The 16,165-nt window shown below is 41.0% G+C and overlaps 1 protein-coding gene across 6 annotated transcripts in view; it reads left to right on the top strand.

Annotated features, from left to right (window-relative positions):
- The window catches only part of LOC126262914 (nucleolar protein 8), an 84,709-nt gene that overhangs the window by 55,344 nt on the left and 13,200 nt on the right, over positions 1–16,165 (top strand). For all 6 annotated transcript variants that reach the window (XM_049959828.1, XM_049959826.1, XM_049959823.1 and 3 more), the window contains one exon: positions 6,158–6,360. In XM_049959828.1, coding sequence (XP_049815785.1) covers positions 6,158–6,360 — 203 coding nt within the window. The remainder of the gene's footprint in view (positions 1–6,157; positions 6,361–16,165) is intronic.

Here is a 16,165-nt window from a genome sequence, read left to right as displayed (position 1 = left end):
AGGGACCTTCTTTTGCAGTCTGACGATGAGCTACGTGCCAATTTAGAGCAGCGAGGTGTCCATTTCATCCGGCGTGTCCACCGGGGTCCGAAGGATAATCAGGTTTCCACCGGTGCCTTCATCTTGGCCTTTGAGGGTGATGCATTACCCAAGAAGGTCAAAGTGATGGTATACCGCTGTGATGTAAAGCCCTATATCCATCATCTGATGCAGTGCTTTAAGTGCTGGAAGTACGGCTGTATGTCTTCCCGCTGTACTTCCAGCATTAACTGCCGGGATTGTGGATGTACTTCACATCCAAATACTCCCTGTGCCCCACCTCCCATCTGTGTCAATTGCGGAGAGCACCATTCGCCTTGCTCACCAGACTGCAGGACAATAATGGAATACAAGACCCTGGACCGACTGACCTACACTGAGGCTAAGAGAAAATATGAGAGGCTACATCCTGTGCATATGATGTCAACCTATCAACGTATGCCACCGCTACAACAACAGTTCTACCATCTTCCATTCCACTGCATACAGTTGGCTCTCAGAGTCGTCAGATTCCACCTGCCCCCTTGATGGTAGAGGGCACTTCCTTTCCTGTTGCTCCAGCACAACCTACTTCATGAGCAACACCCCCCCCCTCCCCCTCAACCCCCTTCCCCCCCTCCCCCAACCATCGGGGACATCAGTCCCCACTTCTCACCTGGAGAAGCGTTAAGTCTTCTTCGGCTCCTCTCTCCAGGAAGGGAGCCCTTCGGTCACTCCCTTCCCAGGATCCTACAAGTGGCACAGCTGATGCCCGCCAGTGGCTGAGGCAACCAGAGGTAGCTGGTCGTAGGGCTTTACGGTCCTCCTCAGTCCCAGAGACTGAATCAGTGAATCCCTCCCAGCCGGACAAACCTAAGGAGCAGTGAGAGAAACCTAAAAAGAAAAAGACCCCCAAGAACCAAGGCACTGTGGTGGCATCCACACCACCACTGCCTACAAGGGAAGTCGAAAACTTACTGTCACAACTCGACCTCTACCTCTTAAATACAGGTGCCGCCACACATTTCAGTGTAGCACATGGCACATATTTGGCCATTGATCTCTCGGTTTGCAGTCCTGGCCTTCTCCCATCAATCCACTGGAGAGCACATGATGACCTGTGTGGTAGTGACCACTTCCCCATCTTCTTGTCACTCCCCTGGCGTCATGCCCACGGACGCCTTTCCAGGTGGGCTTTAAACAAGGCAGACTGGGAAGCCTTCACCTCTGCTGTCACCGCTGAATCTCCCCCACATGGTGCCATCGATGTTGTCGTCGAGCAGGTCAGTACAACGATGGTTTCTGCAGCAGAAACGTGATCCCTCATTTTTTTAGGGTGCCCCCAGAGAAAGACAGTCCCTTGGTGGTCGCCAGAAGTCACTGGGGCAACTAAAGAGTGTTAGCGAGCTATACAGTGACATAAGTGGCTCCCTTCCCTAGAGCACCTAATAGCCTTTAAGTGGCTCTGTGCCCGCATTCATCAGCTTATAAAACGACAGAAGTAGGAGTGTTGGGAGAGGTATGTGTCGACCGTTGGTTGCCATACGTCACATTCTCAAGTCTGGACGAAGATCAGATGTCTTTTTAGGTACCAGACCCCGACAGGTGTCCCTGGCATTAACATCAATGGCGTGTTATCCACCGACACAAACATGATTGCTGAGCACTTTGCTGAGCAGTATGTTCGAACCTCTGCATCGGAGAACTACTTCCAAGCCTTTCGCACCCTCAAACTGTGGATAGAAAGGAAAGTTCTCTTGTTCACTACATGCCACAGTGTACCCTATAACGACCCATTTACAGAGTGGGAGCTCCTCAGTGCCCTTGCACATTGCCTCGACACAGCGTCTTTCTATCACAGTGGTGGGAGGGCACCATCATTTTGGTGCTCAAACCTGGTCAAAACCAGCTTGATGTGGATAGTTACCAGCTCATCAGCCTCACCAACTTTCTTAGTAAGCTGCTGGAATGTATGGTGTGTCGGCAGTTGGGTTCTGGAGTCACATGGCCTTCTGGCTCCATGTCAGGGCGGCTTCCGCTGTGCTTGCTCTACCACTGATAATCTCGTGTCCCTCGAGTCTGCCATCCGAACAGCCTTTTCCAGATGCCAACATCTGGTTACTGTCTTTTGTAACTTACATAAAGCATACAACACGACCTGGGGACATCAAATCCTTACCACATTGTATGAGTGGGGTCTCCGGGGCCCACTCCCAATTTTTATCCAAAACTTCCTGTTGCTTCATACTTTCCGTGTTCAAGTCGGTGCCTCCCATAGTCCCCCCCCCCCCCCCCCCCCCCAATTCAGGAGAATGGTGTTCCGCAGGGCTCCGTATTGAGTGTCTCTCTATTTTTAGTGCCTATTAACAGTCTAGCAGCAGCTGCCAGGGCTGTCGGCCTCACCTTTCTCTGTATGCGGATGACTTTGGCATTTCGTACTGCTCCTCCAGTACTGGTGTTGCTGAGCGGCACCTACAGGGGGCCATTCACAAGGCGCAGTCATAGGATCTAGCCCACAGCTTCCAGTTTTCAGCCACAAAGTCATGCGTCATCCTTTTCTGTTGGCGTTGCACTGTTCATCGAGAACCAGAACTTTATGTTAATGATGATCAACTCACTGTAATGGAGACATATCGATTCTTAGGAGTAGTTTTCGATGCCCAGTTGACTTGGCTACCTCACCTTCGTCAGCTTAAGTGAAAGTGCTGGCACCACCTCAATGCCCTCTGCCAGGAGACCAGAGTCCCCCGTGCTACAGCCTGGAACCGCGCGACCGGTACAGTCGCAGGTTTGAATCCTGCCTCGGGCATGGCTGTGTGTGATGTCCTTAGGTTAGTTAGGTTTAAGTAGTTGTAAGTTCTAGGGCGACTGATGACCTTAGAAGTTAAGTCCCATAGTGCTCAGAGCCATTTGAACCAGAGTCTCCCCATTGAAGGTTAGGCGTGCACAACTGCTCGCCAGTTACGTTGCACATGTAAGTTGTTCTCTGCCTGAGCAACATCAACTGGGGTGCAGATCGCTCCATGCTGCTGCAGCTCTACAGAGCCCTTATTCAATCTCACCTTGAGTATGGGAGTCTGGTTTACGGTTCACTCGCCCTAGTGCACTACTTTGGCGTTCGACTAGCGATGGGAGCTTTTAAAGAGTCCGGTGACCAGTGTCCTGGTGGAGGCCAGAGTCCCCCCCCCCCCCTCCCCCCCCCCCCCCCCCCCCCCATTGAAGGTTAGGTGTGCACAACTGCTCGCCAGTTACGTTGCCCCAAGTTGTTCTCTTGCACATCTGAATTACCGTCTCCTTTTCCCAACCTCGGCAGTTTATCACCCGCACCGGCGGCCCAGATCAGGACTTACGATTGCGGTTCACGTCTAGTCCCTTCTGTCGGAATTGGAGTCCTTCCCATTACACCTCTTCTCGATGTCCATTCACATACGCCCCCATGGTGTACACCTAGACCGCAGATTCTTAAGGACCTATCGCATGGCCCTAAGGACTCCGTTAGCCTGTGGCTCTTTGCTATCATTTCCTCTTGATTCTTGACATGTACCGGGGCCATGAAGTGGTTTATATGGACGGCTCGCTGGCTGATGGTCACTTAGGCTTTGCATATGTTCATAGAGGTCAGATTGAACAGCACTCCTTGCCAGATGGCTGCAGTGTTTTCACTGCAGAGCTGGCGGCCAAATCTCGTGCTCTGCTCTGGCGAGTCATTTCTCCTGTGTACTGACTCCGTGAGCAGCCTACAAGCTATTGACCAGTGCTACCCTTACCATCCTTTGGTAGTGTCCATTCAGGGGTTCATCTATGCCCTGGAATGGTCCCGTTGCTTGGTGGTGTTTGTGTGGACCCTAGGACACATTGGAATCCAAGGCAACGAATTTGCTGACAGGCTGGCCAAACAGGGTACGTGGAAATCACTTCTGGGGATGGGCATCTCCGAAAATGACTTGCATTCTGCCTTACACCACAGGGTTTTTTGGCTTTGGGAGAAGGAATGGCATAACAGCATGCATAGCAAACTGTGTGTCATTAAGGAGACTACGAATGTGTAGAAATCTTCCGTGCGGTCCTCTCGCAGGGAATCAGTTGTCCTCTGCTGGCTCTGCATTGGCCAAATGTTGTGAGAACCCACCTCTGTGTCGCTGTGGCTCAAAAATGATGGTCGTTCATCTCTTGCTGGACTGCCCACTTTTAGCCGCTCTGCAGTGAACTTTTAACTTTCAGAGCACCCTACCTTCAGTGTCGGGTGACAATGCCTCAGAAGCAGCTTTCGTTTTACGTTTTATTTGTGAGGGTGGGTTTTATAATTTGATCTAAGTTTTTGCACGTGTCCTTTATCCCTCTGTCCTCCACCCTGGTGCTTTTAGGGGAGAGGTTTTAATGATTTGCAGAGTGCTGGCTTCTCCATTTTATTATCGTGGTTAGCCAGCCATGGTAATCTGCTCTCTTGTTTTGACTTCTTCTACATGTTTCTTGCATCTCTCTGTGGTTTTCTTGCCCAATTTTTGTCCATTTTAGTGTTTGTTGCCCTCCTGTCATTCTTAGGGTTCTCTCCTTTCTTCAAGCTGTGGTTTGTGTGTCTTGATTATTTTACTCCCACCCTTGTGGAATTATTTTAATCGGAATGAGGGACCGATGACCTAGCAGTTTGGTTCTCCCCCCCCCCCCCCCCCTCTTTAAACCAACCAACCAACTACCACTAATTACACTATAAAACATTCCAAAGCCTTAACAGAGAGCAATGGCTTTGCTGATCAGAATGCTAAATGCTTGTGCCATGTATTTCTGAACAATTCTGTGCATGATGTTATGGCTAGTTCTGATCAGTACATGTCAGTTTGCTTTGTACTCTCTCTGTTTCTCCTTTGAACATGATTTGCCAAACTACTTCAGTTTTCACTTTCTTTTTAATAAATTTGAGAAACTTGATATAGTGTCATTATAAAAGTATTGCCAAATCTACACAGTTGTATAGTGGATATAGTAACTGACTTGTATACGCAAGGTTGTGAGTTCGATTCCACTCTAAGTTAATTTTTTTAATGTTTATGGAAATGACATTCTGTGTTGTACACTTGAGAGTAAATGGAGTGTGCAGAGGCAAACCAACTATCACGTGACTATGTACTGCTCACCATTCCTTGGATTGTAAGTGATTATCTTTGTGTACAGGAGCGTTCAGTTATAAACATCGATCTGAAGAAACATCAAATTGGTAGGAGAGTGCGAAGAACCTCTCTCTTCTGAGTACTGATGAAAATGGCAGGAAGTTGTAACCCCCCTGCCCCAACTGCTTCTTGACAGTAATATGGGCAGTCATTGTGGTATTTCTTCTGACACGTTTGTGTTTCACCTGTGTTTGGTGAAAATGGCAGAAATTGCATTGTGTCCTTTTGTGAAACATAGAAGAGGAACACCTTTAAAAAGCTGTGAAAAACTGATAATTCTCAATGTTTTTGAGAAGTTGTCGAAACAACATCCATCGCTACCAGTAAATATATTTGCAGCAATGACATCTGAGTTTACTGAGGTTTCTGTGACAGGTGTAATACATGTGCATAAAGAAAGACACTATACATAACTATTTATTTAAATCATCTTTTCAAAATGGTGACTTGTGTGCACGCTACAAATTATATATCAACACATTGTGAGCTATTTTTCCCTTGTTCTAAAATTCCAGGAGAGTGGAGCGGAACTTCAAGTGGCCATTGTAACAGCTATGTCCAGCTAGGTGCTTACTGCTGTCTCAGGAACTAGAGGCAATGTTCATCTTTGCCAGACATCCCTGAGCTGAGACATGGCCACTACACCAATCTGTTCTTGCCTAAATAGGAGAGAGAGGAGAGGGCATATTGAATGTTTTTGTCCAAAGCAAGTAGCATAAACCAACAGTTGTCATTTATTTGCTAATATAGTCCTTGTAAATAAATACACACACAATTGTGATAACAGTACAGATGAAAAGTGTCAATTTTTCTGTACGTTAAGTTATTCTTAGTTTCCCATACTCATCACATGAGCTGTCATCAGTGAGTGAGCTTTCTTCCCCACAGTATCACTTGGGTGATGATTCATTGTATTGATGGATTTATGGAAAGGCTGTTATGTTAGATATAATAATGGGTTTTCTGTTTTCTAGCTGTTGGAGCTGCAGTCAAAGTATGCAAATGACAAGAGATTTACCTTGGATGAAAGGTTTTATGAAAGTGATGATGATGAAGTGTCAGTGGAGCCTGATAAGGTTGTTGAATTTCAAGATGAAAAGAAACGACAGTTGAACATTCTGCAGGATGTCCTGGGTGACACAGCCCACGTATTACCAGAGAAGAGAGAAAAACCTAGGTAAGGTTACTCTGTAACTCTTCTAGCTGAATGTCACTAAATGACTGAGAGAGGAAGAGCAGAAGATCAGATCAAGGAAAGGGGGGTGGGAAGAGAATACACCTTACAGAACCCTGTTATTGATGTTAGATTGGATCTTACCATTTTTTAAGCTGACCTTGAATGCAAACCACATCCCAGAAATAAGACTCAGAAGAAGAAGGGAAAAAAAGTAAAAAAAGACCCTCATTTCAAACCACATGTAAAAATCAAAACAATTTTCACTTATCACATATTGGATAAAATGGTCCCACTTCTCAGGAATTTGTGAGGATTAATAGTACCTATTTATAGTAAATTGCATGGAATTAAATCTAGCCTTTTGGGCACTTAAAATTACTGTTACATCACAAACACTGACAGCAGTGAGAATCACTATCTCTGTCAAAATATTCCAAGCGGCATTAGGACAGCTGGGGCCACCAAGAATTTTGCAGACTATACCGCAACTCGTGCTTGAGATGTATGTCAGTCTTTCCATATCACATGGGTGTCATCCGAAGTGTCTTTTTCTTTCAGTGAAATATAGCATTTTATCCAGGAAAGTTACATCTTGGCTTGCCAAAGTACAAACTTGATTTGAAGGACTTAAATTTGGCGAAGAACTATCTACATATTCAGGACGCTAATTTGTTACAATATTATGAAAGGGATAGTTGCTACGAGAGATTCTCATGCAAACTCGAAGACTGGGGTCGTGTGTGTGTTTTTTGTCTTTTTCTGACAAAGGACTTGTTAGCCAAAAGATCACTTTGTGACAGTCTTTTTGTTGTACCTATCTGCAGCTCAGCATCTCTCATATATGGTAAGTAGCAACTATCCTTTTCGTTACATCCCAACCGGGCTTTACCATGTTTGGTTTTTGCAAGACACTGATTTGTGTCATCTCTGGTAGAGGTTAAACGGGGTACTTTATTATATCTACACAGTATCATTTCCAGCACAAGCAATACGTACAAAGTGTAAACTGTAAGTATTGCCACCATTGCAGAAAATTTTTCTTCTGCAGCATCTCCTATTTCTGTCTGTGTTGTTTAACATACAAATTAGGGCACAGCTAGGCAGCTATGTACGGGTGGACTGTGAGCTGGAACATCACAGGCAAGTCTCACTGCACCACATAACTGAACAGTTGGGGTTGTTCATGTCTTCTTATATGGCTGGTGTAATGCCAGTATAAAGCCTCCTAAGGAAATCAACCCCTTCCAGCATCTAGAAGGGTACTACTACTACTATTACTACTACTCCTCTCTCTCTCTCTCTCTCTCTCTCTCTCTCTCCCTCTCCCTCTCCCTCTCCCTCTCTCCCCCCCTCCCTCCCTCCCTCCCTCCCCCCTCCCCCTCTCTCTTTCTTTCTCTCTCCTTTTGGGAGGGGGCAGGGAGGGAAGAGACTCACACAGGCTTACTGTAGACCAAAAGATCTGTGCTGTGGAGAAACTCCAGTAATGTTATAAACAATAATACTAATTTACAACACATAAGAGAACAAAAAGATGTAAAAAGGTATCAGATAAACATGAACCTAAGAAAAACACACCATGTCTTCTTATTCTTAGTGGCATATACTCACCAACTGGCTGGATACTGTCTCATATCTACAAAGAAAATGACTTAGAAATGAAAAGTGTAAGTACAAACCAGAAATTTTGTTTAACTATCATAAACACATACGTACTGTTTTTAATCATTACTCAGATGATTCTGAGTCATTGTCACTCGATTCCTTGTTGTTACTCTCTTCGTAGAAAGCATCATCCTCTGTGCCATCAGGCACATTAGAAACTCAACTTTTTTTTTTAATGACGATAGACAGTTTTATTTGGGATACATTTTCTACTTCAGTAAATCTACTCACACACTTGAGACAAGCTTGCACACTGAACACACCTGTAAGCATTAATTGCCCATCTTCTTTCGTTAGCTACTGTGTGTACATATTTTTAAGTTTGCCTGTACTTGGTTTGATTAAACAAACTTCCAATGCCTGTAGATTGACATTATCCCTCCTACAATTACAGTCAAGTGTGCTCTGCCCTCTACTAACTTTCTCTTTACAGCCAGAGTTTTATGACCTGCAAACGTATCTACTACAAGTATGTTTGGCAGACATAGGAAGGCACCAGGACGACATTGCCATGCAGGTTTAATCCACTCTAATCTCATGTCCTCTGTGAACCAGCCACTTATGTTAGCATGTACAATAATGCATTTTGGAAATACCTTGGACATCTTGTGTTTAAAAACAATGAATGGTCGCAGTTTATGCCCTTGGCTGTACAAGCAAGCATGACAGATAGGTGCTGCTTTTCACCACCCGCAGATAGTATCTTGACACACCTTTGTTCCCCTTTGCTTCTACTGTGTAATTTGTTGTCATATCAAAAGACATCGAAGTTTGGTCTGCATTACCTATCTGACCAAGCAGGTAATTATTTTTGCTGCACTACCTGATTATGAAATGCTAAAATACGAGGAGTTTTTGCTCGTAGTTACCTGGAAGCTTCTATTTAGCGGAAGTCCGCCTACCCAGAGAAAATCCCCAATGTTTCATGAAACAGACAACCGAATTGCAGCCTCCTTTCACATTCGTAATTTTCTACCATCGAGCAACTTCATGTGCTGTAACTTGGATAATTTCTGCACTGACAGGTAAGTATTTCTGTTGCTGCTCCCTAACAGAATCATTCAGCACAACTTCTAATGTATAACAATGGCCATGTTTTGACCCAGAAATTGTTTTTGTATTGCTGGAACAAGCTAAAAGTTGTTTATTTTGCTGTCTCCAGTGTCCCACTTTACTCTTATTGATCCCTTATCACTAACCTGCAGCATGTTTTGGTGTTTCCTCAGTGAGTGAAATCACTTCTGTCTTCAACTTAGCAGTATAATGAACACGCTTCACCATGGTAGACTAAAACCTGGCACTTCACAAAAGTACTAAAGTAGACTGACACAAAGGGTGAAATATGAGTGTACCATCCGCAAACATTGTAGCTAGCACTGCTCCCACTGGCTCAGGGATTAGTGGAAGACACATAAATGAAGTTAGGGGAAGGGAGGGGAGGGGGGAGGTCTAGCTTTGGGAAAATTTCAGCCATTGTGTGCAATGCAGATAATTCATATTGATCATCTGCTATAATAGAAATCTCTCACAGAAGTAACAAGATTCCATAAGGACTTTTGTGTCCAAATGTGGAACTTACTTGTAATTGTGAATATGAAATTAAACTAAGTCAGTGAAACATTGTTATGTTGTGAATATTGACAGCATTTAGAAATGGTTTGATGTACATCAATGTGTGCTGATAGGTTCCGAACAGAGTTGGAACTGTCGAAATGTAAAACTGTATTGACCATGCTTGCCAACTTCTGCAAGTTTGTGAAAAACGTTTACTTTGATGGTGAATATGCAAAGAGATTTATTTTTATTGCTGTGAAATTTGAAAAAAACTGCTAAATTAAAATATGAGCTGTATTGAATATCCCCCAACTTAAAAATCAGTAAACATTCAATACTCGAAACACTAACATAATGGCTTCTGTGTAAAAATAACGACTTACGCTGGCTTCTAGTGTCATTTTTCAGAACTTCTTAGGCTTTGTCCCAGGATCTTAAGCCACAGGTGCATTGTTGGACCATGACAATCAGAAAAAAATGTCTGCTTGCATTTGGGTAATATGGTGATCTGGCAATATTAAAAGGATCTGTGTGGATTGAGTGAATTGGATGCATTTCTTTACATTTTATTTACAGAGAACTTGACACCATTTCAACTTTTCATGTTTTCGGAGCTGCTTTTGGAATATGTTAACAGCTCTTTCATTCACACTTAAGAAATTTATAGACAAATTATGTAGTTAATGAGCATCATTATATTGGCCACAAAAAACTGACAGTGATAGAGGATGTAAAATGAAGACTGGCAGTAGGGAGAGAAGCTTTCCTGAAAAAAGTGGTGATTTAATAAAGCCTGATATAAATTTAAGTGTTAGGAATTTTTTTCCAAAAGTATTTCTTTGGAATTTAATGTTGTCTGGAAGTGAAATGTGGAAATAAACAGTGTAGGTGAGATGAGACTAAAAGCTTTTAAACAGTGGTGTTACAGTGGAATGCTGAAAAATATGTGTATTAGATTGATTACAGGTCAGTAGGTGCTGAGTGAAATCTAGGAGAAATGAGCTTTATTATACAACTTGATTAGGAGGAGGGGTAGGCTGGTAGCATACAAGCTGAGGAACCAAGGCATAGTTAATTTGGTAATGGAAGGAAGTGTGGATGGTGAAATTGTAGTGTGTGCGCATAACAACGTGAGCTGTAGATGGGCTATCAGAAAGGCACATGGGGGGGGGAGTGGTAGTGGTTGGGTTCATGGGCAGGCGCAGTAGGGGAAATGCCGAGTGCTGGAGGGGGAAGAACCATTCTAAACTGAGGCCTATGCTCACATTTTTTGTAAATATTAAGTGGAGCCCCTCTATACTGACACTTGCATGGTGACCATTCAAAAAGATCTACTGTCACCACTTCTTTAGTTAGAGTCTAGAAAAAATTCTGCCGAAAATGCAACAAAATGGCTTGTTAACCATTTGTAACTTTCAGAGAAGTGTCATGAGTGGCAAATTTGGGATAAAACCTACATGTTTTTCTTGTTGCCATCTTAAAAATTGCTTCTTTTGCCAAAACACAGTGGAGTTTACGTAGTGTCACCTCACTAATATGTTGTGCAGATGCAGTTGTGAAGGAAGTGTGAAACAGCGATTTAAGTGACAAACTGAGGAAAAGTAAGCTTAGTAACATGAAAAAGCACATGCTCGGTACAAAAATAAACATGTAGTGACTTTACTTATTTTGTTCCAAAACCCATGCATTTCTTGTTTCACCAACTATCTGTGGCACTTAAAAATTACATTCTTTCACTGAAAAAGTATGTAGGTAGGGAAATAACACAGTAGATAATAAAGGTTTGCGTAGTAACCATATGGCAAAATACTCTCCATTGGGCACTATCATTTGCTAACACCTCATTTTGATATCTCATACCATTTATGAAATACGAGGAATGTTGTGCATATTTCACTCTGGCTTTATCGCAACTGCACGCAATTACAAATGTATGTGCTACATCAGATCAATTTTCTCGAGATTGGTGGCAGGTAGAGATGTCCACCCAAGTATTAAAAAAATTCAGTATGTTGGCTAAATTTCATACACATTAACATATTATACAATATCCACCAAACACAAAATCGTAGTGACCCGTAATTTTCATTACAAACTTTTTCAAATTTTGTGCACTGTCTTACTTACATGGAAATATCACAATAACTGAAATCATTAACAAAATGTTGGGCACATCAACATAAAGCTAACATAGAAAGCTATATGTACTGCAAACGTGAATTTTTTTGCTGTATAGTTTCTGTAAAATCATTTGAGAAAGACGGTAGGGAGTGTGTCTTGATTCTATCATTGCCAACTAGCAGAAAGGAGGATGAAACACTGTCGGCCTCCCCTTCTGAACAAACAAATGAACTTGACCAGCACTTTGGTCACTGCGCATAGACCACAGTATCCTGCGTGGACTCTAGAGAGAGATCAAGGCTTTACTACAGTTATCAGGTTCAAGTGAATGCAGATTACAGTAGTTACGCAAAGCTGAAAAATTTGCAAAGGGTGTATGAGTGTGGAGAGCTCCATCAAACTAGTCTTAAAGCTGAAGACCGCCAGAGCAACAATAATAACAACAACAAAACTACTAGTAATTTCACAGCGAGTTATGGAAGCCTATAATCCCAAGTGTAGTGGCAATATATCAAATGATTATTTGAAAGATGTTGAATAATTGTTGATGTAATTGGAAACATTTATCTGAAGTCAGCCATTACCAGTTTTGTATATTCACATTTGTAGCAAAATAAATTGAGCAACATTTTTTCAAAAGATGATAAATACTCAGTTGTTTAAAATTTATATTTTTGTAGTTACAAATCAAGATTGTTGCCTTATGTGACCTGTGGAAATGGTCTTGTCAAAGCTGAAATATGCTGCTGTTATAAGGTGTTGAAAATAAGGGTTTTTGCAAAACTTGATACTTGCTTTTGGCCATTTAAGCCAAAGGTCAATATATGTAAACTGTACTTTTCTTCTGATTATTGCTCAGTTTGTGAAAGCTTTGTGAGGGAGGAGGAACATCAAGAAAGAAGTGAAAAAAGAAGAATACTGTTTCAATAATGTACAGCATGAGGAAAAAATATGGCCAGGCCATACTTGTATGTGCTGCAACATTTCAAGTAACATCAAGGATGTCCAAATACAGAACCTCAAAAAGAATGTGACCTGGAGGAAAAGAATCAATCAATAACAAATCATAGGTTGCATAAACTTTGTGCAGAAAAGTTCTATGCAATAATGGAGGAGGAAAATTCAAATGTGATTAAAGAATCAGCCAATACAAAAGCTCTCTGTAGGTGAAGTATTCTGTTCAAGACAGGTTTGGCTATGCAGTTTGTGCATTATGATTCATTCACAAGTACAGACCAGACAGAGAAGAGGATTGCTTATGATACTTGGCTTGAAACAAGAGGACAAAACATTCAACCATGTAACCTCTGCTCTATTGGATTTTGTCAGAAACCTCAGGCATTCCAACCAAAAAATGGTCCAACTGAAATTCATTTATTTTCTGACTCCTGTACTATTCAAAATAAAAATACAGTAATGATGTGCACACTAATGGCCTTTTTGGAAGAGAGCAGAAAATTTAATAAGCTGGTACATTATGTCCCTATTCGTGGTCACAGCTCTAAACCTATCAGAGTGTTGGATAAAGTGGGTAAAGACTGTCAGAAAAAGGAAGATATTCTTTGACCAACTGAATACTACAAAGTGCTGGAACAATCAAGATACTAAATAAAGATTGGGAAGAAAAGGATCTCAAGTCCAATGCATTAAAAGCCCTATGATCTAAGGTGCACTTCAGAATAATTACTCAGTGAGTGATGGATTATGAAAAGTCTAAGAGGAAGGTATTATTGTCACTATCAGATACTTATAATGGAAATTTTGTAAGAATTGAGGTACAGGAATGCAGAAACTGTAGCCAGGAAGTGAGCCCCTTTGGAAAAGAACAACATGGTCAGCAAGAAAAAGGGAAAGTATGTCTTGAAACTTGAGAGACATTTTGTGTGTCAGAAAGAGCAGAAAAGCGTTACTAGGGCATTGTTGAAAGTGATCAATAGATTTCCAGTGTAATATTATGTACCTGTATTCTGTGTTGTATTATAATGATGTGTATTGGTATTTTGCATTCCTGCTTATCAAACACTTATGAAACTGTGTGATACTGAAGTCTTATACTGTAGTAAATTATTGTATTTTTAAGCAAAATGACCAATAAAGGAGCTTTGTTTGTGATTAATGTTAAAGAAAGAAATAAATGTTAAAAATAGAAAATTTGAATTAACAAACTTTTAACTTCCATCCTTGCATTTATCGACTTTTTAAAGTACTTGGAAGCTTCATCCCTTTATTCGAAATTTTAGAAATATTGAACTCAGTCTGAAATGTGCATACAAAATCTTTGTAAATGGTAAATTACCTTGTTTATATAATTACTCTTTCAGTACAATATTTTAAAAAATGTGTTTCCTCAAAAATTTGCTTTCTTTGTTTATCAAGTTTTGAAAAAATGCTGCTAAATAAATTTCTTTTCATATTTGCCATGTGTTCTGGTCATTTGAACATTTTTACAACACTCTTTACTTCAATTCCCTCATACAACTGATAGTGTACCTCAGCATTTCTGAATCTACATCTATACTCTGCAAAGCACTTTGAAGTCCTTGGCAGAAGGTAATTTCCATTGTTCCAGTTATTGGGGCTTCTTTCCATTCCATTCACATATCAAGTGTGGAAAGAATGACTGTTAAATGCCTTTGTGTGTGCTGTAGTTAATTTAATCCTGCCTTCATGATCCCTGTGGGAGCAATAGGTATATGAGGATTGTAATACATTCCTAGAGTTATCTTTTAAAGCTGGTTCTTGGAATTTTGTAAATAGACTTTCATGGAATAGTTTGCTAATTCACTTTCTTCAGCATCTCTGTGACATTGTCCCACAGGTCAAACAAATATGTAACCATTCATGCTGCCCTTCTCTGTGTATGTTCAATATCCCTTGTTAGTCCTATTTGGTACAGGTTTGTCAAACTTGAGCGGTATTCCAGGATGGATCACATGATTGTTTTGTAAGCAGTATCCTTTGTAGACTGGTTGCATTTCCCCTAGTATTCTACAAATAAATTGAAGTCTGACACATGCTTTACTTAAGACTGAGCTTATGTGATTGTTCCAATTCTTATCTCTTACAAAATGCTACACCCAGGTGTTAATATGAGCTGACCAATCCCAGCTTAATGTCTCATAGTTTTGTGTTGGATGTAACTTATCTTACTCAACAGGGTGCCAAGTATTCCCTTAATTTAGGCCTTATAGTTCTATGCTGTGCTGAACAGTATGTGAGACTGCTTTGTCACAGAATTCATTAAAAAAAGGCCTCAGATACAGAAATTATTATGTGTTTGTGTGCAGTACACATGATGTGTAAGAATCTTTTTAACTGAAATGTGCTCAGGATTAAACTTTTTGCAAAGTACTTTGTTATTAAATGGTGCGAAGTTTTGTGTTGGATGTAACTTATCTTACTTTGACCCGCCATCATGCTGAGTGCAATCAGTTTGAGAGCTACTTATATCTACTTGTATCATCTAATGGTATCAGCTGCAACTCATTACTCCTAAATTATTTACAACCTGCAGGAATATCCCATACCCCAAGTATATTACATTCTGTCATGTCTTACAGAAATTGTGAAGAATTAAAACACTATGGCACTGCATACTACGATGTCTAGCAGACCCTGAATGGCACGTCAGACACATCCAAATTGGCATGCACATGATTGGTGCCTTCAGATCACAGCAAGCTTTATGATTCTTTGTGATATTGCTGTTCTTTGTGCCTATAAATGAGATGTTACACAGAGACCTCATACTTATAAGTAAACCTCCTTTTAGAGTTGTTTTATTTGTTTTACATGAAGCTCACGGACTGCAAAGGAGAAAATGCATGATTAGAGTAAACCGGGGTTTTAGATTGTAATATATTCCTCAACAGGAAAAGTACACTAAGATCTACTGCTATTAAATAAAATAAAATAAGTACAAGGTATATACTCCCTGGGACAACTGAAAAATCTGGGAAAAGCCTGGGAATTTTTTTGACATGGCGAAATCTAGGAAAAACCAGGTAATTTTGTAGAATTTTGAGAAATTTTCATTATTTCAGTTTCCAGTTAATTTTTTATAATTTTGACTGGTAAGAACTAATACAACAAATTTTACTATAGCCTGGCACTGCAGAACGATACTGCAGCAATAAAACATTAATGAGAAAAAAACACCAAAATAAAACTTTAATTGCAAAGAAAATGCACCATTTACATCAACAAAACACAGTGTACATGCAAGTGTCTGCCAACAGCAGAATGTGTCAAAGACTACACAGTACATCGTAACAACAAACTGCTTTCAATGCATCTTTTAGTGGCCTTTGGTTCAATGATCATGACGTCACAACTGTTTCCATTTCTAACAGGTCGCAGGAAAATATTGTGAATGGTGGTTTGAGAAGAGTTACTTTCAAAGCAAATTTTCTTTTAAGCAAGATGAATTATGTTATGTGTGAGAATGTGTGACAAATTTCTTAAATCC

Source organism: Schistocerca nitens, chromosome 6, assembly GCF_023898315.1.
Source record: "Schistocerca nitens isolate TAMUIC-IGC-003100 chromosome 6, iqSchNite1.1, whole genome shotgun sequence".
Taxonomy (NCBI): domain Eukaryota; kingdom Metazoa; phylum Arthropoda; class Insecta; order Orthoptera; family Acrididae; genus Schistocerca; species Schistocerca nitens.
Note: the sequence above shows the minus strand (reverse complement) of the source record. Positions and strands in the feature narration are given on the sequence as shown.